This window comes from Rhinolophus sinicus, linkage group LG06 (assembly GCF_036562045.2).
Source record: "Rhinolophus sinicus isolate RSC01 linkage group LG06, ASM3656204v1, whole genome shotgun sequence".
In the NCBI taxonomy this organism is placed as follows: Eukaryota; Metazoa; Chordata; class Mammalia; order Chiroptera; family Rhinolophidae; genus Rhinolophus; species Rhinolophus sinicus.
In genome coordinates this window covers 164009242-164037162 of record NC_133756.1, presented here as the reverse complement: position 1 = coordinate 164037162, position 27921 = coordinate 164009242, and the positions used below count along the sequence as shown (strand labels likewise).

The window sequence follows — 27921 nt, the reverse complement described above, 5'->3', positions numbered from 1 at the left end:
CATCGTGCCATCAGGTGACGAAGCAGCTTGGAGAAGACTCCCAGGTGGTACCTGCAGCGATCAGGTGCCTCATCTACAGGCGTTAAAAGGGTTCTCTTCCCTCTGGGGCAGTCTTGCAGGAAACACGTGTTTCTTAGCTCCGAGTCAGCGAAGCAGGATACCTGTGAAATGTTTGTCCCATAAAGTCTCTGATGGAATGGGGTATATATTTAACCATCGCTTTCTTAAACACACAGACACAGCTCAAGGCTGCTGATTCATGCAGATATAAATAGTGGCCCACTGTGAAGCCCCACGCGCCTTCCCGCTGTGTGGCCGACCGTCGTGTTCTCGCTGGCTTTGTGGCTTTTCTCCTCACCAACGGGAGAAAGGAAACTGAGCACAGCAGTCTGAGAGGGCAAGCGTGTTGAGCCCGTTTTCTGAAGGCTGCCCTCCTGTGAGCCGGGATGGTGGTGGGGAGGGCGGGTCCCGCTGAACTTGCAGAATTGGGGTGGGCACCGGCCAGAGAACCCTGCAGGACCGTCTGTGTCCTCAAAGTGCTGAGTTTGGGGTAAGGTGGAAGCTGGACTCCAGAGTTGTTTGCTACAGGTGCCATTTTGCAAAGGGGACCGCTGCCTTGCGTGTGACAGTCGTACACGAAGGTTCAAACTTGGAGGGAAAGAAAGAGCACAAAGCAGAGGGCGATGTCCGTCGTCCTCGGGCCTCTCCAGTGAGGAGAGGTGGTCTTTCACAGTCACGAGCCGTCCACTGCCATCTGCCTGGATGTAACTGGCTTGGCCGCCCACTGAAGGCGCTTGATTGATAGAGATGCTTCAGACATGACGTCAGGGGTCTCGCCCTGCCCTGTCCCAGAAGCAGGGTGACAGGTACTGACCCTTGCACCTTGGGAAAGCAGCACCTGGGACCTGGCATTCCTTTTCTGTGATGACGCTGACATCTGGGGAGCTAGCCAGCCTCCTGTCCCCCGTGGCAGACACAGGGTCCCCTGCTGTGGCTCTTGGTGAACGGTCACTGGCAGTGACAATGCATCTGCCTTCTCATAGGCTGGACGCCAAAGGCTGGAAGGGGAGAGGAGCTGCCCAGGTCAGCTTGTCCGGATGGAAATAGAATGAGGACCCCAAGGATCCAGGGGCTTGCTGAGGGTCCAGCAGTCATCTGTGTAATGAAACCACGTCTGCCACCTGTCACCTCCTCTGCTGTCATACACCCAACCCTGTCCTGGAACATCAGGGACCTGCATCGCTTATCAGCCCTTCCTGCCGTGCTGTGCAGACTTCTTCCTCCCCTTCCCCCGACATTTGATGGTTCTTACCACTCATTTGGCACCTGTTGATTCCTTGCTATGAAGAGGGCCCATTGGTTTTGCCTGTTTGGGGGTTTGGGCTTCTTTGTTTTAGGTTGGTATTGACATAATAGTTATTGTAACTCTTACCCACCATTGGTTAGATTTTTCCCCCCCAAATTTGTCCTTTCTTTTAACTTTGCTTGTAGTTTTTTAAAGCTTAGAAAAATGTGTTGTGTTTATTTTCATGTCACCAAGCCGGCTTTCCTCTCTGTGCCTCTGGCTTTGGTGACATATTCAGAAACTCACCACCCATATATTTTCATTCTCTTGATCACGTCTTCATTTATTTTCATCTGATTTCGTTCCTTCCTGAATTACATAGATGTTTTTGTGCGTGTATGTGTGAGACTACTTTTCTTTTGCTGGAAGTCCCCTTGAGATTTCAAGCTGACGATAGACTCTGCTTTGATTTTTTTCCCCCTCAAGATGATTAGATATTTAGCTTATTGTTAAGAGGATATTTTAGCTAGGTATAGATTCTAGATTGGCCATTATTCTCTTTTAGCATTTTCTTGTCCTCTGTCTTCTCTAGTTTCTTCTGAAAAGAATTCTGTCAACATAATTGTAGATAACGGTCATTTCCTCATTTGCTGTGGCAGCATTAGAAACTTTCTTTTTGCCCTTAATTTTCAGCATTTCTGTGCCTAGATATAGTTTTCCCTGTTTTTATCTTGCTTGAGATTCATACAACTTTTTGAATCTTTGGGTTCACACATTTCCTTAGTTTAGGCTTCGTATAGAATAGTATTTCTGCTCCATTATCCGGCTTCTCTCCTTAGTGTCCAGTTATGCATGTCAGAGCTTTTCAATGTGTTATGTGTCTCCTTTGCATATTTTCCATTCTTCCCTCTGTGCTTTAGTTGGTGCATTTTTTACTGACCTATTCTCCAATTTCCTTATGCATCTTCTATGTGTAATCTGATCTTAAAACCACCTTTTAGGTCCTTAATTATAGATACTATATTTTTAGGTCTGCAGTTTGCAATTGATTCCTTTTTACGCATATTTGTTCTCCAACTTTTCAGCCATTTTCTTTAGTTTTCTCTTTTTTTCCTAAAAGATACTAATTATTTTAAATTTTTTGGCTGCTGTCGCTAACGTCTGCATCATCATGGGTCTGTTTCTATTGACTGGTTTTTCTCTGTGTGCTCCACATGGTACCATCTCTGGGAATGAATAATAATTGTTTATAGAATGCTGGGCCTTGCATACATTTTAAAAAAAATTATAGGGACTCCAGATAATGCTCTTTTCTTTGAGAGAGGATTACCCTTTCTTGTGCTAGAGCGATAGAGTGGGGGCTTTTCACTTAATCTAGTTGGAGACTGAGCCGAGTCAAGGCTGGGTGGCAACTTGATGAGGACTCATTGTACGCATCTCTCCTTTTCTTCTCTAGTGTGGCGTTAAGATGCCCTCCCTGAGCGCCTGGCGTGTCTACTGTGACCCGCTCCCTGCTGTGTCTTACACTTGAGTTCTCATGCATCGCCTTTTAGGTTTCTGCCGCTCACAGTTTCAGAGTTCACCAAACGTCTTGAAAGGGAAAGCAGCTGAGTGTTTCACTCCCATTTTCCTCTCCTCCTTTCTCACCCAGACTTGGGCCCTTCAGGTCTGCCGTTATGACTGCTCATTAGTCCTACGCGAATTCTAAAAACTCCACCAATTTCTCTGCACCCAGCGTGGATCGGCCCTCAGAACTTCAGCCCTCTTCCTGAGTCCGGAATGCGCAGCTGACCCCAGGGGAAAGGCAGCTCTAGAATGCCAGCTCCCTTCTTCACTGCTGTCCCCTGTTGGAACCGTGGCTCCTCTGGGCTTGGACGCTTCAGTAGCTCTCTGCTGCTGTAAAGAGATGTCTGCTGTATTGTGTTTGTTTATTCTCTTCTCTTCTTTGTGGAAGCATTTGCCTGCCTCTAGCTACTTCATTGCACCTATGTGTGCACAGGGGAGGCTCATTTAGGTGATTTCCTGCGTCCTTTTGACAGGACGTTGCAGTCACTGCCAGCGTTCTTATTGCTGGTGCTGCGAGATGTGTCATGCTCCTCTGTGAAGTTTTTGTCTCAGACATGGGACCAGCCATTGTTTAGGCACGCTCCACTTCTTTTGGTGCAAATTGGTGTTGAGGGGCCACAGTCGAAGTATAAGAGGGGCATGATTTAAAGGGAACAGACATCACGAGTCATCTTGAAGTTGTTTCCCTTCGCAACTCAGGAGAGCAAGGTTTTAACCTATGTCTGTCTCCTTTAAAACTATGCTGAAAACATTCAGTTTTAATCAGCAATACCCCACTTCTGGTTTATTCCACCGTGCACCCTCGGCATTTTCCCCATCATAATAATGCCAACACTTCCACCAAAAATCTGATGCCCCAATGGCTTAAGGTTTTCATCTGTAGGTAGTTTTGTCATCGGAGTGGTTCCCATTAGGGACGTAGAATTACTGTCCCCGAAAGTCATTTCGAATAATTTTTCTCTGTTTGTTTATGCCAGCAGCTATGTGTGCATTTAGGTTCATCTGTTTAATTTTATTTTTGATTTTTAATGATTGCTTTTTAAACGTTTTAGTAATTATGTGAGATACCTGCACACCCCAAAATCAACCTATAAAAACGGGTACGTACAAAGGTAGCTCGCATTTCTCCCTTTCCTTCCTAATCTGTTCTCTTTCTTCTCCTTGGGTCATTGTATGTATATAATTTTTATATAAATATATTAATATATGTCATATAAATATGTATTATATATATTTTTTATAGAAAACAGAACTTTATTCCAAGGGCCAGAGGTTATTTAAAATTATTTGCAGTCATTGAAAATCGTGTGGAGGGGCCACGCCCTGGTAATAATTTTTCAAAACACACCCTTCTACTGTTGACAGAGGGTGCTTTTTAGAAATCATAATTATTACAGTAACACATACCGTTTATTGAGTGTGTGGTGCTGTGAATTACTCTGGATGCGCTGTCTCACTTGATTGACAAGGTACCCTCTGAGGTAGGGTCGTTATTGCTCCTGTTTGCAGATGATGAAACAGAGGCTCAGAGATGTCAAGTAACATAGCCAAAGCCACACAGCAGATAAACTAGACCCTGGGACTAGAAGTCAGGTCTTCTTCCAGCATGACTCTGAAGCTGTGTTCTCTGGAGCTTGGGAAACTGTTGGTTACGACGTTTTGGTTGATTGCTGTTGATGAATTATTTTAAGAAGATGCACATAGACTTTTGGCACTTTTTCTCTTGGTTCCTCCTCAGCTGACAGCCACCTGGGTTGTACCTGGCATGGAAGATGACACTAGGAGTGGGTGGTGGCCTCCTGATTCTGGGACATGATGCGTCAGTGAAATCGGTACCATTGGCTTCTGTCCGTAGAGAAGAAAGCTGTGACATGGGGACAGTATCTGACTTATGTCCTTGTAGCTCATTCAGAAGCCCCTGTAAGGAGACCCACGTGACCTTCCTACCCAGGCTCCTTCCCCGTGGAGCTCAGGTGAAGTTGGAGATGAACGTCTTGTGTCTTGGCTCTCGCCGTGGTTGGTGAGTGGGCGCCTGTATTTCAGGAGCTGCTTTTCTTTCCTGGTTCTCGCAGTGAAACAGTGTGACGTGTGGGTTGGCTTGCGATGCTCATCTGGCGGCTTTTTGACACCCAGGTGCCACCGTGACCAGCGGCCTCATTCCAAGCAGGCTGGGCTGTTGCGCTGTCCTCGGGGCCAGAGAGGTGGCCTGCTCCCTCCCTCGGAAGCCCTTGAGGCCCCGCTGCATGGTGGCTTTACTTGGCCACTTTCCCTCGTCACCTTGCTTCCCCCTTGTCTGTTTGCAAACAAAAATTAAGCAAAGCAACCCAAAGGAATGGCTTGGCACCCTGGGCCTCCCTAACACACACACACACACACTCATACTCACACACTCACACTCACGCACACACACTCACACACACACTCACACTCACGCACACACCTGGCATCAGGACCTCAGGTACCACGGAGATTTAGAAGTGAAGTGTTTGAGGGAGGAGATTTGCGTGTCACAGCACTGGAGCCTGCCGTGCCTCAGTTTCTTCTTGGATGCCCTTTGGTCCCGGCTCTCGTTTCCCCAGACTGCTGGCCCTGGGCGTGCTCACACGCGCACTTTGAGGAGAGGCCCTGCAGTTGTACCTGCTTTTATACAATCTCTTCTGACAGCAGCAAGATGCGGGGTGGGGTGCTGGCGATAGGGGGGGCAGGGGGCCTTCTTGCATTAAATGACACAGGTGGGTAATTATGTCACCGTCCTCTCCAGTGAATCACACTGCGTTAGAATTCTGGAAATAATCTCTGTGGCTTGCGTGCTACCTTAGGAAAGCAGGCGGGGGAGGGACTGTGTGTGTGTGTTGTGTGTGTGTGTGTGTAGCTGATGCGGGATTTAGCACTTCTGGTCTCTGCCAGGTTCACATTCAGGATTCTCATAATCACTAAGGGGTTTTCATGCCTCCGCCCACTGTGTGACCATGTGACAGGTCAGCGGGGTGGATGTAGAGAGGATCTTCTAGTTTGGCTCCCACCCCGTCCTTTCTCCATTGTTCCCACGTCCTCTGGCCTTCCCAGAGCAGCACCTGTGAGCATCACCCAGGAGGAAACGTTCCAGGTAGCCGAGGGAGTCATTTGTGCCAAAGAATTCACAGGAAGACCCCGCAGGATGTCCAGGATGGCGCCTGACCCAGCCTGCAGTGGCTTAGGGCAAACCAGTGACACAGCATTGCCACCATTTGTTCTTCTGTAGCCCTTTTCTGCAGGAAACTGGTCGGCCTCCCTAGGTGCTTCTGGTGCCAGAAAAGAAGGGTGGTCCTGCCTGGGGGGGAGCACAGTGGAGGGTGGCAGAGAGCGTGGCAGGGGAGCTGGTAAACATGGAAACCAGCTTCGGTGTCTGCAGGTCCAGCTGTGCTTCTAGGATAAAGGGAGCTGCAAGAAAACAGTGGAGTTGGTAAAAAGTAAAAATAGATGATTTGCTTCAGTGAGAGTAATCGAATAGTGCAGAAGGCAGTAAAGTGCAACCTCACTGTGACAATTGACAGACGCATCTTTCTAGCTGCCTCTAGGTGGCGCCCTTCTCATGTCCCCCCATCCCTCTCCCCCACCCACCCCCAGCAGGCATGGCGGCCCGCTGTGCAGGGTGAGTGCTTCCTGGGTGTCCTCACTTCCTCCTTGGATCCCGAAGCCGTGCTCGGGGTGTTCTCGGGGGTCGGAGGGTGGCGGGGGCACTGGTCACGGAGGTGGGCTCCTGGTGGCTGTCACCCAGGAAGGGCTCTTGCCCAATGCGCATAAAAGCCAATAGACTGGGCGGCCGGTTGGCTCAGTCGGTCAGAGCGTGGTGCTGACAACACCAAGGTTGCCGGTTCGATCCCTGCATGGGCCACTGTGAGCTGCGTCCGCCTTAAAAAAATAAAACCAAAAAACCAAAAATAAGCCGATAGACTACGGCCTCGGCTTTTGAGAAAAGGAGAAAGCTTTTATTGCGACGTGGACACCAGATCTTCCTGGATGGTGGACCCTTTGCCTCTGAGAGGGTCGCGGAGTTCAGGCTGGGTCAGTGCTAGCCCTTTGGTTTCACGGCAGCGGGGAGCAGTTAAGGCTCACAGATGTTACTCGTGAATGGCGTATCCCCACGTTTAAACTTGGGCTCCCAGTCTTGTTAGAAACAGGAGCAGACCAGTTTGAGCTGGTTTCTGCACCCGGGCCCTCCGCTAACTGGGACGTGTGGCTGCTGTAACTCTGTTGAACAAATGCCCACTAGCTATTCTTGGATCATTGTCTCTCATTATCTGTCCAAAGGCAGCACCATGAATCATAATGAAAAGAATTAAAATGGGCGCCAGGATGTAGTTGCTAAGGGATTTGTTTTGTTGGGGGTGGGGGGTTGGGGGTGTACAGTCTGCTAACATGTGCTGGCAGATTTTGGAACAGCAGCCGTGCACATCTGAGATTTCAGTGGCACTGAAGTGTCTCGAAGGGACCCAGGTCTGTGTTTCAAAGGAGACATCACTGTTTTGATCTGTCTCATCAAGACCAGGGATGAACTGCCACGCAAGCAAGAAATACCCAGAAGCCAAGGGAAGGGTCATTATAATCACAGGCCAGTAGCTGAGAGTGGTCGGCTTAACCCACACAGTGCAATTCAGCGATTCCGGAGGTCGGGCCCGGGGCAGCGTGCAGTGAGTAGAGGGCATTTCAGAAGTGAGCGGCACTGGTACCCAGAGGCTCCTTGGATGTTCAGTGAAGTGCGTTTAACAGCTGGATTTCTTCTTCATATACTCGGCCTCACACATTTGCCTACGAAACAGCTGGCTTTTTTGCAAAACCTTTCTGTGCTGACCCCACATCTCTGTCTTCCTCTGGGTTCTCTTGCAACTCCAGGATGGGCAGGTGGGTGTGAGTGCCTTTCCTCCCCCAGATGGCTTGGGGACGGCCAGGCTGAAGGGGCCTGGGCGCTGCTTCTCCTGGTGACAGGTGAATTGTGTCTCAGAGAGAGGGAGAGTTAAGGCTGATGGGCATCCAAGTGGGAGGCATCGAAAGCTTGTTCACGTGACTCCGTGCCAGCCCCCGAGGCTGAGGTCAGAAGTGGGCTGTTGAGTGCAGCTGGGCATTTGTCAAGGTCCCGGACAGAGAGGCTGGAGCGTCAGTGTGGCCGCATGGTGCTCTGTCTCCCGCTCTGAGGGCCTGACCGCCCCCAGCGGCAACCCTATGCTGCCAGCTTCCTCTGCGGGCCGCCACAGTGTAAATATGCTAACGCAAACAGTGGATTAATTGGAAAGCAATGCACATGCACGTAGGTGCTCTCATGATGACGTCCTGATGGCAGCTGTTTCCCTAATGAAGTGTGATGAGAGTCACCTGAGCGATTAGATGCCTGTGCAGGGAAATGGAGCGGTGTTTGCAGAGCGGAAATGAAAAGACCTGCTCTGATGGAAGCACACATGCAACCTGCGAGTCCATGGGTCCAAAATGCATCAAATCCCCTTTTCCTGGGAAAAGATCCTTTTTGGGGCTTGTTCGGTGGGAGCTGTGGGCAGGTCCCAAAAGGAACCAGCATCTAAACACAGACTCATCTCTTAACTCCCAGATCACAAAGTGGGAACTCTGAGTCCTTGGCTTATATTTTTAGTGGGTTTTAAGTTATTTACAGTGATCTTAGAAACTCATTTAGGAAAACCGCCCCTCCTTCCTCTGTTTTCCCCTGTCCTCGCACCTCGCTCCATTTTCTTCTTTCTCTTGGGAGAAAGTTACACCTTAAGTTACGTAAGTCCCCTCTCCTTTTTTTAAATCCTCATCGCTGCTATCTTTTCTTTAAAATAAAATGACTTTACCTGCTGGTCCCAAAGAACCAAAGTCACTATCCTCAGATTTTCCCTAATAAAGTAAATGCCTTTCTTTTTTTATTCCCAAAGGCACTAAAAAGCAATTTTATGTCATTTAATCGTGTTGGATTTAATTCACATCCACGTCGTACCTTTTAGCAGAGAGGACCCGCTGGGTATTCAGTATGTTCCCTGAGTGGTCAAAGTTTTAACAACGGGTTCTGTAATCTAGCACATACGCAGGAAAGGGAGGAAGAAAAACCTCTTTGTATAATAAGTCTCTCCTGTGGCACTGCGATTAATTATAAGTTGGATGTCTTTTTTTTACTAAAGGACATGCCCTCGCCTGAATGTATTTATAAACACCCCAGGAGGAGGTTGGTGAGAGGCTGGGGGTGGGGTGGGGCAGGAGGCTGGCTTGTCCCTTTCCTTTCCTTCGCTTGAGAGGTGGGGGAGACGTGCTGAGTCGAGGCCGTGCCTCGGACATTGGGAGTTCTGTTCCCTGAGCCTGTACAGTGACACGACAACAGCTAGGGAGCAGAACCAGAATGGATGGGACTGTTTCTACAGACAGTCTTTGTGTTTTGTGAGATGAGACAACTTTGGTTTGTAGCTCAGAAATCTTTCCCCCGTGTGACACATGACACTGATTTTTATGAAATTGTTTGGTTTCTTGTAGATGATCAGGTAAAGTTCCTTATAAACACCAAACTAACTCACTGCTTTTTTAAACATAGTTTTATGACAGCACACAGGCACGATTTCAGCCTCTGTAGTTTGTGAAACTTTCTTCATGTCTCCGAATAAAGGAAAATACTTGGTGAGAATGTAAGGCAGAGCCGTGTTACTGCTGCTCTCGTAGGCCGATCGTTACACCGCTGTCGTCCTTCTGGTTATTCTGGGGAAGGACATGCTGTTTCCGGGTATGTGGCAGTGGACCATTCCTCTGTCGCCGTCCTCAACCCTGTGGAACCTGCAGGCATAGTCGCTGCTTCACTGGCAGCAGCTTCCGTGAGGCTGATTTTCTCAGTTCTTGGCCTGAGTCTTGAAATCACTACTTTTTCAAACTTTTGAGAAATGGAAAGTTAATTTTGTTTTAAAGAGAAGATAGCGGATATGAGGTTATAAAAAGCAAGGGGACTTGTGTCACTTAAGGTGTAACTTTGAAGCGCCCATTGCATACCCACCAAAATAGGCCAAATTCAAAAATCAGGCAACACCAATGCCGGTGTGAACGTACAGTAACTGGAATTTTCTTATACTGGGGGGGGGGGGGGGAGGAGGAGTGTGAACTAGTGCCCGCCCCCCGTGCAGGGAAGGCAGTTCCTTACAAAGTTGTATGTGCACCGCTATGCACACCTGGTGCGTCAGCCAAGAGAAAACAAAAACGTGTGGCTACTAAAGTACATGGACCACAATGTGCAATGCAGCTTTATTCCTCAGGCAAAAATGGGGGAGCCCCGATGGCCAGGCGAATGGTGACTCGGGGTGGGGCAGACACGCGGCGGGATGGGAGCAGCAGGAAACAGAAGGACACCAGTGACTCCCGCAACACGGTGGGTGAGTGTCCACACGTGACACTGAGTGGAAGAAACCAGACAGCATGTCCTGTACGTGACACTCAGTGGACAGACAGGATTGATCTATGGCGAGAGACCAGGTCGTCGCTGTCTAGGCTGGGGGAGGAGTGGGGTGTGGGAGAACTTCTGGGGGCGGCTGGGGCTGTTCTGTTTGATTGGGGCGCTGGTGACATGGGCACAGATGTCCATCAGTATGTGCGTCTCATTGTATGCGCTTTTACCTAGAGGAGAATGCTTTAGAAATCGGGGGAAAGGGGCGTTTGAGAGCCGTAAGCCTGGAGCGGCTGTGAGAGGGTGTCTGGGAATGGAAGCTGATCTGATTGTGACTTGACGTAGGAGAATGGCCGCCGTTTCTTCAGGGCTGAGAGATTTGGAGGAGGAAGCATCGCAGTGCGTTTGCCAAAAACAGGTCACGTACACACATGTGCGTGTGCAGCGTGCCACACCGGGCCACATGTAAACAGTTGTGTCATGTAGATGGGTGGTATACTGATTTCTATTGCTCTGTTTTTTCAACTTTTGGCGTATGTTTGAAAATTTTCACAACAAAATCTTGAAGGCAGAGGAAATAAAGGCAACATATGAGGATAACATGGAGGAAGCAATTTCTGTTCATCTGTGGGAATGATATTCACAGCAGCCCCCAAACCTCACCTCTGGTACCCTGAAAACAGACCACGTGGGGAGAGAGTCTCCAGCAACTGTGTATATCCCAGGCACTTCCCATTGGCTGTTTGCTGGGGAATATGTGTGTCCACGAGGGAGGTAAAGACATTCTCCCAGCTCGTGAGCTAAGCGAGGGCTTACAGGCTGAGTTGTGTCTCCCAAAATCGATACGCTGTAGTCCTGACGCCCCGTCACTCAGAATGTGACTGTGTGTGGAGATCTGATCTTTAAAGAGGTGATTAAGGTAAAATGGAGTCATTGTGGTGGGCCCCGATTCCATGTGACCGGGGTCCTCAGCAGAACAGGAGATCAGGACACAGACACGCACAGAGGGACGACCGTGTGGGGACACAGGGAGGAGACGGCCGTCCACACGCCGAGGACAGAGGCCTCAGAACCAGCCCTGCCGACACCTGGCTCTCGGACTCCAGCCTCCAGGGCTAGGGACAGTGAGTGTCTGTGGTTCACGCTGCCCTGGCTGTGGGGCTTGGTTATGGCCGCCTGAACAAACTCATGCACTCAGCTGTCATTTTTTTCTGTGGATACTGTCCTAGTGTTGAATTTCTGCTTCTGAATCAAAAATCACATTATTAATCTCTCTCATGTCTCATTTCGAGCGTGGGGGCTGTGCGTGAGCTGAGGTGCTAGACAGTTTCCTGTAGTTAGAGCCACGTGAGGCCACGCGTGCAGTGCCAGCTCCCAGCCCCAGGCTTTGGGATCAAACGGACAAGCTCTACCTTTAGGTCAGGTTGAAATCTAACTTCCTTGAAGCCAATTCCTCTTCTGAGCAGCAGCAGCCATGACCGTTCTCCCTCCCAGGCGCCCAGTGAGGGTTGAGTCACTGTGTGTGGCGCTCTCGCTGTTACTAGCTCAGCTCACCACTGTAGTGACCATCATCGCGGTGCGGTCGAAGCCAGTCTAGAAGCATCTGTCATCCCCGAAATCTTAGATTGTCAGCACGCAAAGCTCTCTTTTGTTCTGTCCTGGGAGTTAGGGGCACCTGGTGGCTCAGAGAAATCTTACTGCCCCCTGAAATCCCCCACGGGCTGCTCCCTTGAAGACTGTTTGTCTGAAAACATTGAAGAACTCTTTGCTTTCTTTCAAGCCAGTGTTCTTTCTGTCTGTTCATTCAGTCAAGCATTTTCTGGGACCAAATGGTGTCCTTCAAAGCTGTGGCAATTTCAAAAGGAGAAATTTGCATTTTATGGGCAAATCCATCTGGGAGACAGGGTGATGCATTTGGCTGATGTAAAGTAATTACTTCCCGTTCTTTTGTGTGCATGTTCAACTTTTATGCCTCTCTCAGATGTTTTTCATGACTTTTTTCCCCCTCGACTATGATAAATATTATACATAACAGGACTGGATAATACTGTGCAGAGAGTCTCTAAACATAAGGGGTTGGGGCTGCGTGGCCCCCTCCACCAAGCTGGCAGGCTTTTCATCTGGACGGCGTTTCCACATCACGGCCAGGAGATGAACCTCTAAAGTGTGGTACAGCAGTTGTACCAGTCGCCTATTGATTAGAACAGAAACTTCTAAACATTGAAGATGGTTTTCTCCTTAACTAGGACTTCTCAGCGACAACCATGGGCTTCAGTGTCTCCTTTGTGACCAGAGGATAATTCTGGTGCTGAGTCTGCACCCCTGGGAGGCCCTGTTTTGAAACAGTCTTAACCCAACAGTGGTGTATGTAGCGCTTAGGAGTTCAGGCTGTGGGGCCCAGAGTCAGATTCCAAATGGCTGTGTGACCTTGGGGGCTTCCTCCTGACCTCAGGCCCAGAAGGACAAGGCCGACCAGAGCACCCCATGGCTCCCAATGAGAGTATCTGTGCTGTAGTCATCAAGCAGTGGCGTTTGGAGCTGTAGCAGGTGAAAAGCAAGGCCACAGTGTTTTGCAGCCTCTCCCCACACCCCCACCATCAAGAGCTGGAGTACATTTCCTCTCATGCCTGGAGTCTGGTCTTCTGTTGACCCATAGAATATTCCGAAAGTGCTGTTGCGTGGGTTCCAGAATCTACACTCAGGAGGCACTGCAGCTTTAGATTTTGCCCACATGGAAGGCTGTCCAGAGGCCACCATGTAGAGAAGCCACCAATCTCCTGTAGCACGGGAGGCCCGGTGGAAGGAAACAGATGAGACGCAGTCACTGCCGAGACACGCGGGTGAGGCCACCTGCAAGCAGCCCGTCCAGCTGAACCGCCACTTCCGTGCACAGGCTGGCCCAGGTGGGCCGTCCTCAGAACCGCGCCCCACTTGGCTTTGGGGTGGCTTCTTATGCAGTGAGATGTTTAACTGATACCATGTCAGGTTAAGTTCCCTTTTATTCCTAGTCTGCTAGGTTTTCTAATGAATTGCTATTGTTTTGTCACGTGCTTTTCTACAACGCGTTTATCAAAATTGATAATAGACCCTGCAACCGTCAAGATGGCTCATCTAGGTCTCCCGCTTTCTGTTAATACCATGCTGATTGGTTTGTTTTTCATTCCTGTCGTAAGCTCACCTGGTGATGATGGCTTTTCCTTTATGCGTAAGTCTGCATCTGATTTCCTAATATTTGGCATTTCTGCATCTGTGGGAGAGATGCACTCATCCATCCTGGTATCGGTGCAGGTTTTGAGGGCCTCCAACCCTGACTGCTTCCTCCGGCTCTGAGCCTGGCCTGCTGCCCCGGGGCTTCCTGTTGGTACACTTGCCACGTGCCTCCACTGCTGAGGGGGGGCTCTCTCCAGGCAGCCCCATCGAGGTTGGTGTGGGGTCCCTGAGCAAACCAAGGGCCTCCAGCTAACGCATCAGTTGACCGAGGCTCCGGGCCCTACATGGGATTTGGCGAAGCCTCGGAGGCTGCGGACTTGGAATCTGCAGGATGGGCCCCTGCCCCTCAGGGCCCTGGGCTCCAGGCTTCAGCCTAGGCGGTGGGGACTCCTTGGATTTGGTTCTGATGGAGTGTGGTGACCGCTGAGCTCACTGGGCCAGGTGCGCAGTGCCCTCCCCACGTCCTCACTGGGTGCTCATAATTATAGGTCCTCTCCGGGCTCCCAGGTCTCGGGTATCAGTCAGTCCCTAATTTGCCGGCAGAGTCTGAAGTAGGTGACATGATGTCATCGGGAAGAAGCCAGGATGGGGAGAAGCCGAGTCCTCGGCTTCCCTTGCTCTCTTTGAGAGGAGCCGTCTTCCAGCTGTGGTGAGGATGGCAGGATCCCAGAGCCCCTAAAATAGCGCCCTGTGTTGGGAGGCACATGTTGCTTTGGCGAGAGGAGGAGGCTGCCTGGGGCGGGGGTGGGTTTCCTCCGCGTTCTGGCTGCACACCCCAGGAGATGACTGTTTACTGAGTAATGAGGATTGAGGCAGCTTCTCCCCTTCCCCTGCAGCTAGCCCCAGCCAGACAAGTGGATGGCACCGTGGGCACCATAGCAAGGCAGCGGCACCTGCAAGGTACCAGCTGCCCAACTGAGAGCCAGGGAGACTCAGGGGAACGTCAAAGGGGCCGCCCAGCTCCTTCGTGTCTTTATCCTGTGAAAAGTGTCCTTGCGCAGCACCCCTCCCCCAGCCCTGACAGGAAGGCAGGGGCTTCTTGGCACTGGTTGGAGCCCAGCATTGGGCCAGGTTACAGGTGGAAAAAGATGGACGTGTCCTCGATATTGGGACATAGGTAAAGTCATTTCCCCATCTGAGTGCAAGCGTATGTACACAAACCAGGGAGAGCATCAAGACAGGTCAAAATTAGTGCTAGGTGGCATCGGGCAGGACGGGTGGATGGTCGAGTGAGTGGGTGAATGATGGCACGATGGATGGATGGACGGATGGACGGACGGACGGACGGACGGATGGCAGCATGGGTGGGTAAGTGGGTGAGTGAGAGGCCAGGTGAGTGGTTGAGTGGATAGGTGGCTTGAGCACGTGGAAGGTATTTTACACACAGTGCTGGAGTTGCCCCAGAAGCCCTTCGGAAAGGACTGCCCGATACAAGAGGGACAGAAATGGATCAGAAGAGTGTCAGTGAGAGCAAGCCAGGTCACTCTGCAGCGTCTTCCCTGCCTGTCTGTTGGATTAATTTTCCTGTGTCACATCTTCCCTGTCCTGAGTTCCTCCGGGGCTCTGCTTGTTCCTGGAGCTGCGTGGTGCTTGCCCCACCACTGCCACCGCAGCGAGCCCCACAGCACTCACTTTGTTCCTTGCATTCCACTGTGTGGGTCTGTGAGCCCCGTGGGGGGATTGCAGCCATCCGGCAGTAGGACGCCTGTCGGGGAGGGCTAGGGTTTCCCACAAGGCCTGGCACGTAGATTGTTGGAGAGCAAACACTTTGTTGGGGAACAGGGAGGTTGGCTTTAGGGTGGTACCTCACACCACCTGTGGGACCCCAGCAGAGGGCTCCCCTTGCTGCTCCACACACAGCCCCCAACCTGCCCTAGCACCTCCTAAACATGCTGGCCCCATGTGCATCTAGCACGATCCTTTGGCACAAGACTTGGGTAATTTTCAGTCACCCACGGCGGTGGCATCCTGGACCTTTCCCCCACTCGTTCATTGAGTCTTGTGTCTCTGGGTCTGCGGGACATACTCCACTGGTGTCTGCCCACTGGAGACCAAGTGTCCCTGATGAGAGGGGTGCAGGGATTGGGTAGATGAGACTCTACCTAATTCAAATGTAGACTATAGGATTGAAATAATCCCCAGAAGTGGGTGCAGTGATGGGAATTTGGGGTGCTGCTTCTCTAAATGCCCCCTCCTACTTACACAGATTGTTGCAAGTGGCAGCATTTGGAGGGGGAGTGAGGATTGGGGCTCAGCAGAATGTGCTGGTGACGTTTCTGTCGGGCTCTGAAGGACGTGTGGGGACGTGGGCTCATCTGTGCCAGGACGGGGTACATGTCTGCACTGGCACACACGTGAGGGGAAGAAAGGGGCCCAGGAGCCGAGGCCTCGAGACGTTGGCCGTGCGTGGCAGGTGAGGCAGGAGTCTGGACGATCCTCAGACGCTGGGACCCAGTGCCTCACGAACAAGGTGTCTCTGTCGCCACCTTCTCTGGAGACACCAACTCGTGCAGTGCTGTGGCACTTCCCATGAGGGGGTGTGGGGACCCCCGTCCCATCCTTCTACCACATAGCTGCTTGTAGGCTGTGATGGTCATATCGCAGCTTTTGAAAACGTGCTTTGAAAAGCGTGAGACCAAATCAGTGTTAGGTGTAAGCATCTGAGGTGCCAAAGAAACATGCTTGTCAACTTGTGAGTTATGCAAACAGATGAAAAACCCGCCCTTGCCCGGCCATTCATTCAGTTCTGCGAAGAGGGAGCTGCTCTCCGCACTTTGCTGCCCTGGTCTGTGGCCCTGCAGTGAAGATGCGGGCTCCCCGTGCCAACGCTCCCGCACCCTCAGGGCTCAGGTGGTCAGCGAGGCAGAGCCCGGGGTGGGGGGCGGGTGTGATCTGGTCTCGCTCTCCACAGGCTGAGATTTTGGTCAAACATCTGGGCACCCCAGGGCCCAGTCAAGATGACACACAGGACTAACCATCCTACCTGGTCCCAGTTCCTTTGGGTACATACCCAGGAATGGATTGTTGGATGAAGTCGTGAGTCTGTGTGTAATTTGCTGAGGAGCCTCAGCGCTGGTTTCCACGGCAGCTGTAGCTTTCCATGTTCCCTCCAGAGTGCCAGTGTCTCCACATAGTCGCCATCCGGAGGGGAGTAAGGGAGTTTGACCTTTGAGGATTTGGCTGGAAAGACAAGGAACGATTCTACTCAGCTGTCGCCTAAATGCCATTAGGTTGTGTGTCGTATATAACTCTGCAGACCCTTCCTTCTCCATTCATATCGTACATGCCAGCAGGCTGGGTCACCATGTTCTCGGGGGCTGTGTTGACCTCCCACCTGGGCTCCTCGTTTCTGTCCCTTTTCTGTATCCGGGTTCCAGCTGGAAGCCTGGGTCCCAAGCGGGTGATGGAGCTCAGTGAACCCAGTGGCTCCGGCCTTGTGTCTGTATCTGCAGAAACGGGCTGCCCCTGAAACAGCCTTCGCCTCCCATTGCTTTGCCCCCGGCTGGTACAGACAGGAGCCACTGTACCTCCTTCTGTCACTAGTAAGCCAGTGAGAGGCTGGGTCTGGCTGCCTGCTGCTCGTACCTGGCAGCCACCTTGGAGGGCACAGGGCAATAGTGGTGTCCAAGAGGGGACATGAACATCCCTCCTGAGGACAGGTGTCTGGGGTCTGTGGGTCTCAGTGGCTCCACAGCCCCCGGCCTCCATGCACAGCTGTACCAGTCAGTGCTCTCCAGGGAAACAGAACTGACAGTGTGAGTATGTGAGGTGTGAGCAAACAACATGGTGAATGTTAAAACAAATGTGTTACAGTAAAAGACACATTGCCATTAATTCCCCTCAAAAAAATTCCCCTTGCTTCGAACACACTTATCCCATTGTTCTTGCCACTTTCTGAAGGAGTTCTGGAAGTCCTCTTTCGTGTGTGTCTTTAGTTGCACTGTCATGGCTGCCTCGATGTCCTGAATCATTTTGACTTTGGGGAAGGGCCAGAAGTTGCACGGTGCTAGATCCGATGAATAAGGTGGATGAGGACACACTGTAATGTTTTTATTGGACAGAAATTGCCATATACCAGAAGCGATGTGTGACATGGAGCATTGTCACAATGGAGGATGATTTACGGCACACTTTAAAACACACCTTCTCTCAACCATAGCTCACACCCAACTGACTGCACCAAACAAGTTGAAACCCGTCACACACTGTTACTAAGGTTTGATGCATCGCTTCCCATATTGAAGGTCCCTGCCTTTCGTTGGGTGGCACTTGGCAGCAGCATGCGCCATGTTTTGTGATCACAACGGAAAGCCTGTCACACATCTGTTCCGGTACAGCCATTTCTACCAAATAAAAACATTACGGTGTGTCCTCATCCACCTTATTCATCGGATCTGGCACCATGTGACTTCTGGTTCTTCCCCAAAGTCAAAATGACCATGGAAGGTAAACGTCTGAATTGATTCAGGACATTGAGGCAGCCACAACAGCACAACTGCAGACACTCACAAAAGAGGACTTCCAGAACTGCTTCAGAAAGTGGCAGGAACTATGGGATAAGTGTATTTGAAGAGAGGGCGGATATTTTGAGGGGGATTAATGGCAATGTGCCTTTTACTGTAATAATTTTTTTTTTTCATTTAAACATTCTCCATATTGTTTGATCACACCTCGTACGTGTATTTGAGATGTTTCTTGTAAGGAGTTGGCTGACATGGTTTGTGGGGGTCGGTGCATCTGACACCTGCAGGGCAGGCTGGGATGTCAGGTGGAGTCGCTGCTGCAGCCTTGAGGTAGAATTTGTTCTCCAGGAAATCTCAGTTTTTGCTCTTAAGTCCGCAAATGATTGGAGAAGCCCTACCCACATTGTCGTTGGAAGTCATCTGCTTGCAGTTGTGTGTGTCTCCAGGCTGGCGTCTGAATGCCTGGCTCATCTGTGGTTGTAGACAGTGGCCTCCCAGCTCATGGTCTCTCCTTCTGGGGCACCGTGAGTGCTCTGAGCTCTGCCCACCTGGTTCTGGGTCAGGTCTCCCTGGGCGACCTCTCGGCCATCACAGGGATGCTGGCTTCATCTGCCTGGATGCCTCAGCAGTCAAGGGTCATGTGGCTTTTTTGCTTTGGTCACAGGCCTGTAGGGCTTGAGCTGGAGCCGCCACCTGCATGCCCTCCCACCTGCTGTGCACACATGTGCACGGACAGGAGTTTCATCCCTGAGCTGAGACCTGATGAAGAGCTTCAGTGTGTCTGTGAGGTCTCCCCCTCCCTCCAGTTCTGGGGACTGGCTCATGTCCAATCAGAAGAACGGACTCCCAGGCCTGGTGGGGACACAGGACAGTCCGTGGGGTTTCCAGGCTCTGACCTCATTCGCCCCTGTCCCCCCCCCCCACTATACATGTCTTTTCCACTGTTCGCCTCTTGAGCAGAGGCACTGTCTCACGTACATTCTTACCTGGATTTTTAGCCTTGTCGTCGCCAAATGGCCATGGCCTTCAAGAGGGGCACGTGTGGTGTTGGTAGAGTGGGAAGAGGGCTGATGGGTGTCGTGGCTGCCATTTTAAGAGTTATGGCCGATCCCACCATGGATGGACCTTGAGGACTTCATGCCGAGTGAAACAAGTCAGACAGAGAAAGACAAATCCTGTGTGATCTCATTATATGTGGGATCTAAGAACACCAAACGCCTAGAAAAGTTACCAGACTATGGTATCTAGAGGCGGGGGGATGGGGTTGGGGTGGAGAAATGGGTGAACTTGGCCAAAAGGTATAAATCTCCAGTGACCAGGTAGTTAGTCCTGGCGACATAGCGTACGGCTTGGCGATTACAGCTGACGCTGCTGTGTGGTACATCGGAGAGTTGTTAAGAGAGTGGATCCTAAGAGTTCTCATCAAGAGGAGAAACATTTTTTGTGTAACTACATGAGGTGATAGACGTTTACCAAACTTAACGTGGTGATCACTTCCTAATATATGTTTAAGTTAGGTCATTGTAACAGTGTTGTATGTCAGTTGTATCGTAATGGAGCTGGGGAAAAAGGTCTCTCTCTTGTTTCCAAAAGAAGAGCTGTGGTTGGGCTCGTGGTGCTGGCGGGCTGCCAGTGGTGTGGCGTGTGGGCGAGGGCTCGCTCTGCCATGGACACCTTAACGGGACTTCCTGTCTTGCAGGTGGCCATCATAGCGGGCAACTTTGAGCTGGCAGAGTACATCAAGAGCCACAAGGAGACGGACATCGGTGAGTAGGCGTGTATGTGGGCCCCGGGGGTCTCCATCCGGCTAAGGTGTCACTGCCAGTATTCGCACATCCTCACTGGGTTGGTTCAGAGTCTGTGTTTAGCGAAGCTTAACAGAAGCAGAGTAGTCACACCTCTTTCGTCTCTGTCTCTGTTCTTACATTTTCTCCACTCGCGTCAGGGTTGGGGCTGAGGAAGACCTCAGAAGTTAGGCGAGGAGATTAGCGAAGTGGCCGCAGTGGGTATAGGGCGTTGCTGTCTAGTTGGTGAACCCGTTCATTTGCAATGAATTTGGATGGGTTTCTGGAAGATTCTGTAACCTACACGCTCCACTTAAACAAAGCGATGGTGACTAAAGGAGGCAAGAGCCAGCCAGTGGCTTCCCCCTCGCCTCCCTTCCCTCTGCACCCGCCCCGCTGTCCCCAGCCGTGGTGCTGACGGCCACTCCTCCTTCTAGTGCCCCTTGTGCCAACCAGAAGGACTGTGTCTGGGGCTCCTCCTCTCTCCTGTCGCCCGGCCGGTGGCTGGGCCCAGTCTTGCATCTTGGAAGAGCCCGCTGGCCTGGTTCCTCCGGCCCTGGGCTTACACTGGACCTGCAGCGGGGAGCAGTCCCACTGGACCGGCAGTGGTGAGCTTTGGACGATGGCGCCATCGCATCGAGGGCGGTGGGCAGTGGGGCTCCAAGGCACCTGGCGAGGTAGCCGTGTGGCATCTGTGTCTTACCGCCTGCGCCCCTCCCCTTGTGTCTGGTGTTGGGGGTGGACGAGGCCACGCGCCTGGCTGTCGAGTCTGTACCGTGTGGCGTGAGTGGCTGGCACGCACCCTGCCCCTGAGAACCGTGCAAGGATGCAGAGCCAGACGCCGTGCTTGCATCCGCGGGCACCTGTGCTGAGCATGCGGCCTCACAACCCCTCCTGTGAGCAAAGGGCGAAGCACTTAATTGCTCTGAGACCCAGGCCTCCACTGTAGCCACATCAGCACCTGCGTGAGTGCATTGCCGAGATGGATGAGCTAATGTCTGCCAAGTGATTTAGGAAAGAAGTGCGCTCTCCCAGTGCCCACAACCCCCTCCCCCCCCCCCAGCTTTCTAATTCGAGAGAGAGTGAGCAGTGCAATAAGACGCGGCCAGGTCTAAAAATACCGCTTGGTGGAGAGGGAATTGGGAGATTGTGAAGCAGGGTACGCAGCAAACAAGAGAGGTGAGTGAGCGTGTGTGCAGATCCCACCCACGACTCTGGGCACCGTTAGTGGCCCCACGAGCTCCGTGGATCTGTGAGTTGCCTGCGCTGGTAACAAGCTCGGGCCCACCCTCATCCTTAGGAAGCGCTGGTCTTGACCGGGGCCCCTGCGGCGAAGAGGGAGGCGGCTGCCGCTTCCTCCGCTGGCTCTGGACACGGAGTGGAGGCCCTGGGAACGGGGACCCCTGCCTGCGGATCTGAACCCCTCCTGCCCCACCACTAACCTGTCTAACTCAGAAACCGTCCGACACCCGCCAAGTACCTCGCAGCACCGAGTTGATTTTAAAACTGAGGTTGGGGCGGTTCCTGGCCCGTCTCTTCCATTTTGAGATCTAATGTAGCTTTCCTGTCTGGGATGCAGATGCCTCTTGACAAACAGATGTTTTTCTTATTGTAAAAGTGATACCCGTTTGTTGGGTGAATCTGGTTTAGTTAGTACCCACCCATTCTGACCAGTGACTTAAACCGTATCGGGTACATACGTGACACCCTCTGGAGAGATGGGGTCCCCCCCGCAGGCTCCCACGACTCCCGCACGTCAGGTGCTGGGGTTGAGGTGGGAGGCCTTTTGCGTCTGCTGCTTTGTAAGCACCTGGGTCTGTGAGGAGGCAGAGCCATCAGCTGAGGAGGGAGTCCCTGCCTTGTGTCACTGTACTGGGTCCTTTCCCAGTGCGTGTCCCGAAGGGAAAAGGTGGCACAGAAAGTCTGCGCTTCCCAAGGGTCCCTTCAGCGTCTCCAAAGGGGGGAAAAGAGACCTCTCCCTTCCTCCGCGTTGTCAGACTAAGGATCTGTGTTGTGAACTGGGAAGTGGCACCAGTGAGAATGGGGCCGTTTAAATGGACTCTGTGGAGAATTTCCCGGAGAAAAGGAGGTGGAGGGCGTGCGGCTGTGGGCCCTTTGTGGACGCAGACGTCGCTCGGTGCATTAATTCATCGAAGCTCGGGAATCCGTTACACACCCTGGCAGCACCTTGCTCACGGAATCTCTAGGCGGGAGCCCATCGTGCACGGTCTGCCCGGTGGCCACCCCAGCCTCGCGTCTGCCTCATTCCTGGCGGGGCCAGATGCTGTGCGTGCGGCGGGGAGAGTTGTGCCAGCCCCTCCTTCCCGTAGCCCGAGCGTTGGTTGGTTTGCCTGCGTGGGTCTGGTAACTCCTGCATGTGGGTCTGTGTCCCCTGTCTGGGAAAGCTGCCCTCCTGGTGGCTGCCTGAGCACCCACAGCGGAAGCACTGCCACTTCCTGCGAGCTGCGGGCCTGTGTGTCACGTGCAACCTCATCCCTGCAGCCCCCAGGTCCTGCTGCCACCTGCCCTTTGGGTTGAGCCTCCCACTCCTCCCCCGAGGCCGACCTTGAGGCAAGGACATGAGGGCAAGTGGTGTGCTGCGGGGGTGATGCCAGGAAGTGACAAGGGGAGCGCAGGGACGTACGTCAGGCAAGGACGCAGCTCTGGTGTGTCTGAGCAGAAGGCACTGCAGCCACCGTGGCTTGGTCCCACCGGGGACCACTGGGGGATGGCGAGAGCCAGCCCAGGGGTGAGGCAGTTCATGCATTTACCCCCCAGTTCAAGTTCCTCATTAGCACTGGCGCCTCCCTAGTGCGAGGGAACACCCCCCACAGGCGGGGCGGAAGCCGCTGGGGAAGGCAGGTCTCACACACGGGCACTGGGTGCCGAGGGCATGCGGGCAGGGCACCAGTGCATCTCGGGTACAGGATTGTCCCCGCGTACGCTGGAGGAGGTAGCCCAGTGAGGCTTTGAAGCCAAGTCCATCTAACTCTGCAGCACTGTGGTCCCCCATGTCCCACTGCCTCCTTGTGGAGCCGAGAAGAGCACGCCACCACACGCGACATCTGCAGCCACCAGTGCAGGCTGGGACAGGCAAGGCTGCAGTCGTCACACTGGCTGGCCTGGAACCAGGGCTGGCCCGGGGCTGGAGGGAGGAAGAGGGTTCTGCAGTCACCACCCACTGCCGGGGTTGGGGGCTGGCCCCTCTTCCCGAGCACAGCTCCTGGTCGGCCTCCACCACTCTGGCCACCAGCTGCAGGGCTTAGCGCTCAGGGGCAGCGGCAGAGGGCAGTGCTTCAGCAGCAGCGCGAGGCTGAGCCTGGAGGCTGTCGGGAGGTCACCTGAGAGTCGATGGGACCCAGGACTGAGGAACGGGCCTCACAGGCCAGCAGCCCGAGCTGCACAGCAAGGTGGTCGGGCCCCTGGGACAGCTTTGCAGCTCACAGTGGCCTCTCACTGATGGTGGCTGTTCGAGTGGCACATCTTCCATCAGCAGGGAAGGCACGTGGTGGACAGAGCGGCCCCTGCAGGTCCCCGTCCTCGCCAGGGCCCCGAGCACCCTGTCCTGCAGAGCCCACCCGTCCCAGCCCTCCTTCCTCCTTGACTTCCAGACTCAGCGTGACATTTCAGGGACACGTCTCCCCTGACACCCGTGGAACTTTCCAAGGCACTGGGAATCCTCCTTTTCTGCGGGGTCAGGGGCACCTGTCAGGGCCATCAGGAGACCTTACGGACGAAGGAGGCGACCTTGTGGCCGCTGTCCCCAGGAGGACCGGCCACCTCCAGGGTGTCACCAAAGGGAGGAATTCTGACCGTGAGACCTGAGAACTCTGGACACACTGCTCCCCAACTCCTCCCCCCTCGAGAACTCGTGTGGTCCAAGGAGAGCAGCCTGCCAGCAGAGGGGACATCCTTTCCCTCTGGTGTTTAAGACACTGGGGCACTGAACATCCTTGGAGAGCCCGGGGGCACCTGAACGGGCAGGTCTCTAAGCTGCCCGGACTGTCACCCCCTCAGTCAGCGTGTTTCCATGACGGCTCTCATACTGTGCAGACCCCGTGCTAATTTGGGGGTTCAGAAACATCTGTCCGTCCCAGGCCTGGTCCTTTGGGAGGTGACGGCCACAGAGGGGTGTGTTCCCCTCGCCTCCCTGTGCCCTGGCTTTAGGGGCCGCGTGGAAACACCTTCCAAATCCGGGTGAGCCACTGGTCATCACTGTTTTGATGGAGTATGGAGACTGCTCAGAGAAAGTCTCTCCTGCATGTTGCCTCTTTGTTGCATCCCCCCAACTTACCCCATGGCCTGGTCCCCCTCACCCAGCTGCTGCTTCACCCCCACCCCCACCCCAGCGAGCCTCCCGTGCTGCTGGCAGCTGATGCCAAGACAGTGCTTGGGAACCACTTCCGTCCTATTCTTGACCGGCCCACGGGGGACATCCGAGTTGCCCCAGCGCCCAGCAGTGCGTGCAAGGTTTGGGGTGCTCCTGGGGAGTGTGTGTAAAATGCAGAGGCCCAAGCCACCCCCCAGAGAGCCTGGCTCGGTAGGTCGGGGGTGGCCTCTGTGGTTAGTGCCCTATGTCCCTCCAGCTGGACATCCAAGCACCAGCCCTGCCTGGTTCCCAGGACCCTCCATGCCCGCCCACCCATCCGTGGGCGTGTTAAAAACATGAGGGTTGGCCGAGTGTGGTGTCCTGGGGCTGCCGTAAAAATGCCACCAACTAGGGGAGTTAAAACAACTGAAATGTATTGTCTCGCAGTTCTGGAGGCCACAAGTCCAAAGTCAAGGTGTTGGCAGGGTTGGTGGCTTCTGCAGGTGCTAGGAGGCTCCTTCCCGCCTGTCTCCCAGCTTCTGACGGTGGCCGCAGTCCTGGTGTCCCTGGGGCTGCTGATGCATCACTCCCGTCTCTGCCTTCCCTTTACGTGGTCTCTATGTCTGCATCTCAAATCTCTGTGTCTGTGTCCTGTCTTGGAATTTGGGGCCCATTCTAAATCCAGGATCTCGTCTTGGATCCTTAAATTAATTACATCTGCAAAGCCCCTACTTCCAAATAACGTCACAATGATCGAATCCAGGGATTAAGGCTCACATGTGGGTTTTGGGGGCTGGCGTGGGCACGCAGTGGCTGTGCGACCGTCTCTCTTCCCCGCAGTGCCTGGTGCACAGTAGGGCCTCAGGAAATGTCTGCTGGATGAAGGACTCCTCTGTCTGCCAGTGCGCCCATTCCAGAGTCAGCCCCCACCCCCACCCCCTCTCCTCTTGACATAGAAACCGTCTTTCCCCCAACACTGGGTCTTGAGTGTCAAGGAGTAGAGAATTGTTACAGGCAGGTCAGTCCCTGGGTAGGATGTGTTTGCAGGATGTGCTGTTTCATCGCTCCTGCGCGTGTGTGGTCAGAGTCCAGGGGCGGAGGTCTCGGGGGCACCAGGAAGTGCCCGCCTGGGGCAGCAGGTTGTGCTGGTGTGGGGGGCACTGCTCACTCCATCCTCTCACCAGGGGGTTCCAGGGCCATATTAGCTTGTGGGTCTCCGATCTGCCACCTGTGAGGCTTTGTGGCTACGTGGTCACCTGTGAGGCTTTGTGGCTACGTGGCATTCTGATTCCAGCTGTCCCCCCCCCCCCCACATCCTCCGTGACCTGTGAGGGTTCTGTCACAACCCGGCTCGGTCAAGGCTAATTAACCTCCTGTCTGCTCCTGGCATCTTGGGTGCTGGGTGTCTGGGACTGTGGGGAGCCATGGTTACAGGAAACTCTGAGCTTTGCAGAATGGCTCGGTTTATGCTACCTGTTTCCTCCCCTTGAGGCAATTGTCTCTTCCTGCACCTGAGGGGAGCTTGAGCTTGTAAGCTGCTGAGGAATTTGGTGGGAGCGGCCCATTCCCAGACACAGAAGGCTGATGCCTATCAGGGCAATTGATAAGATAATTACTTGAGAGTTTCGGTGAATGTTGTATCCTCTATGTGAAAGTTAAAGAATTTACATTTGTTATGTTAATACATACTTGCACGTGTTCAAACTGCTTATATGGGTGCAGTAAAATAAACTTAGTGTCTTCAGGATCACTGAAGTCCCGCGATCGCCATCATATGTGAGAGTGTCTTTTATTCATTCCCACTCCCCCATTCGGGAACCCATCGACTCGTGACGGCTGGCCCGTCACATGGGACGAACACTACAGAACTTCACCTTGTCCGTGCCGTGGGTCTGTCACCGTGAGCTTCAAGCATTGTGGCGGGGAGTGCTGGGTGGGGGCTGCGTTTCCTCTGCTGTATGATTGTCAGCAAGTCTTGACCTAGAAGCTCCACCACAGCATAGGAGAAATACGGAAGATTGGGGGCTGGTGCGCTAACTCTGACGTGTTGGCCCTGCCCCTGTCCAGGACGAACCCGTGATGAGTTCTGTTTATCAGACACTTAGCAAGGCTGGGACCCCGTGTTGGAGCACCCAACCCCCCACGTCAGGCTCTGAACTCAGAGGAAATGCGGGCAAGACTCACCTTTGCCTGAATCATGTTGGGTCACATTTCTGAATATAGCCATGGTTGAAGGATCCCCAAATTCCAAGCTGGAGGTTGGGGGCGTGGGGGTGATGGTGACGCTTCAAAGTGAGGAAATTGAAACACCAAGCATTTTACTGACTTCCCACTTACAGCCTAATCAATGGGATGCCTGTCAAAAAAAAAAAAAAAAAAGTCCCTTTAAAGATCCAATAGCCTCTGCCTCGGAGTGACGGGTCCTTTGTTTTGCAGACACGGAAGTGCACAGCCCAGAAATCAGCACACTTACGAGGCTGCGATGTGGCGTTAGGGGGAGGACAGTAAGCGTGTTGGAACACAGGGAGGTGATGGATGGGCGCTCCGAGGTCTGTGGGCTCCGGAAAGGGACCCGGAACGCTGTGGGGATACGACTCCATCCCTTTAAAAGCGAGATTACATCTTGTCGCGAAACGCTCTGCACACCGTCCGGCCAGCATGTATGTTGCTTCTAACTGATGCTGTAGTTCTTTCCTTTATTTTTAACTCTCTTCCTCTTTAAAAAAATTAAACGTGACCTCCACTTGGTTATTTTATTTGCCAGCTTGGAGAAAGGGATGATTTAAACGCGACCGTGACTATCGAAGTTAATCCCCGTTTGTTGTCACCCAGTGGCTGAGGACATGAGCCCAGCAGGTCTTAACAGCTTTGCCATAGAGCATTTACGATGGCTTCTGTAGGCTGGAGGTCCCCCAAAGCCAGAGCAAAGCTGTCGGGGAGCTGGGGCGCTCGCGTCCGAAACAGTCATGCAAATATTAAGCGTGTTGCAAGCCGATTAGCTTTGCACTGGGATCACCTATTTTCCACAATCTCTCGTATTTTTGTTTTTGCCCGGCTTTATGGGGAGATGCACAGTCAGATGGACTAAATGACATGGGTTGTTCCTCTTCAACCGAACAAGGTTTGTTTTCATACATCTTGTCCTTCCGCAGCTGTGCAGAGAGAAGCGAGAGGTTTTTGTTTCTTAAAATGAAGCACATTGAGCTGATGTGTGAGTTGGGGTGTCTGATTAGCCAACTAAGGATACTTGGTTACTGTTGCTAGGTTTCAGAACGGAGTGTCTGCATAATTATGCTTTGGAGATGTATAGATGGTAGATGGAGGGTGGTGTTTTCAAACAGATTTCTTAATGCAATATTTGGGGTATGAGTGTGTGTGTGTGTGTGTGTGTGTGTCTGTGTGTGAGGATGTAAATCCATGCTGATAGAGAGCAATGATATTTTTCTTTTAAACACCGGCTTGGTAGATATCTCCTGCTGTGAAATAAAATAGACCTGATTTGAAAGAAGTGCTCAGTTTTTCTGGCATTTTGACTGTGAGATGTGCTACTGACCATCGCCGCTGATATAAGTAAACCTGACATCTTCCGTGTTTGCGAGTGGAGCCAGCAGGTCCCGGAAAACCCCAAGCCCGACCTCTTTTGTTTCATTAGGTTGGATCGATTTGGGTCAGCGTTGTCGAGTGTCTCCTTCACGAGCGTTAAGAATGAACCTCTCCGAGGAAAGCCAGGCTAGTATGTCACCTAGAATGCTGCAGCGGTCACCCAGCTGTTGTCTGGATTCTGGAGACTATTTCCAAAGCAAGATGCAGAGGGAGGGAGACATAATAAAGCCCAGCCACCTCATTGCGGATGTGAGCAACCCGCCCCTCCAGGTTAATTCTGTTCCCAGCCCTCCTCCCTCCTCGTGGGGGCCGCTCCT

At 52.7% G+C, this 27921-nt stretch overlaps 1 protein-coding gene, 1 long non-coding RNA gene and 1 other non-coding gene across 16 annotated transcripts in view; all 3 read left to right on the top strand.

Annotated features, from left to right (window-relative positions):
* The window catches only part of SHANK2 (SH3 and multiple ankyrin repeat domains 2), a 457209-nt gene that overhangs the window by 133704 nt on the left and 295584 nt on the right, over positions 1-27921 (top strand). For 10 of the 14 annotated variants that reach the window (XM_074336881.1, XM_074336886.1, XM_074336882.1 and 7 more), the window contains 2 exons: positions 19608-19674; positions 20130-20300. In XM_074336881.1, coding sequence (XP_074192982.1) covers positions 19608-19674; positions 20130-20300 — 238 coding nt within the window. The remainder of the gene's footprint in view (positions 1-19607; positions 19675-20129; positions 20301-27921) is intronic. The other 4 variants (XM_074336889.1, XM_074336888.1, XM_074336891.1 and 1 more) reach the window with 1 other exon arrangement.
* On the top strand, positions 6652-6725 carry TRNAV-GAC (transfer RNA valine (anticodon GAC)). Its single transcript has one exon. It is a non-coding gene; the product is annotated as a tRNA-Val (tRNA).
* On the top strand, positions 25857-27861 carry LOC141572301 (uncharacterized). The gene is made up of 2 exons (XR_012497675.1): positions 25857-26661; positions 27654-27861. It is a non-coding gene; the product is annotated as an uncharacterized LOC141572301 (long non-coding RNA).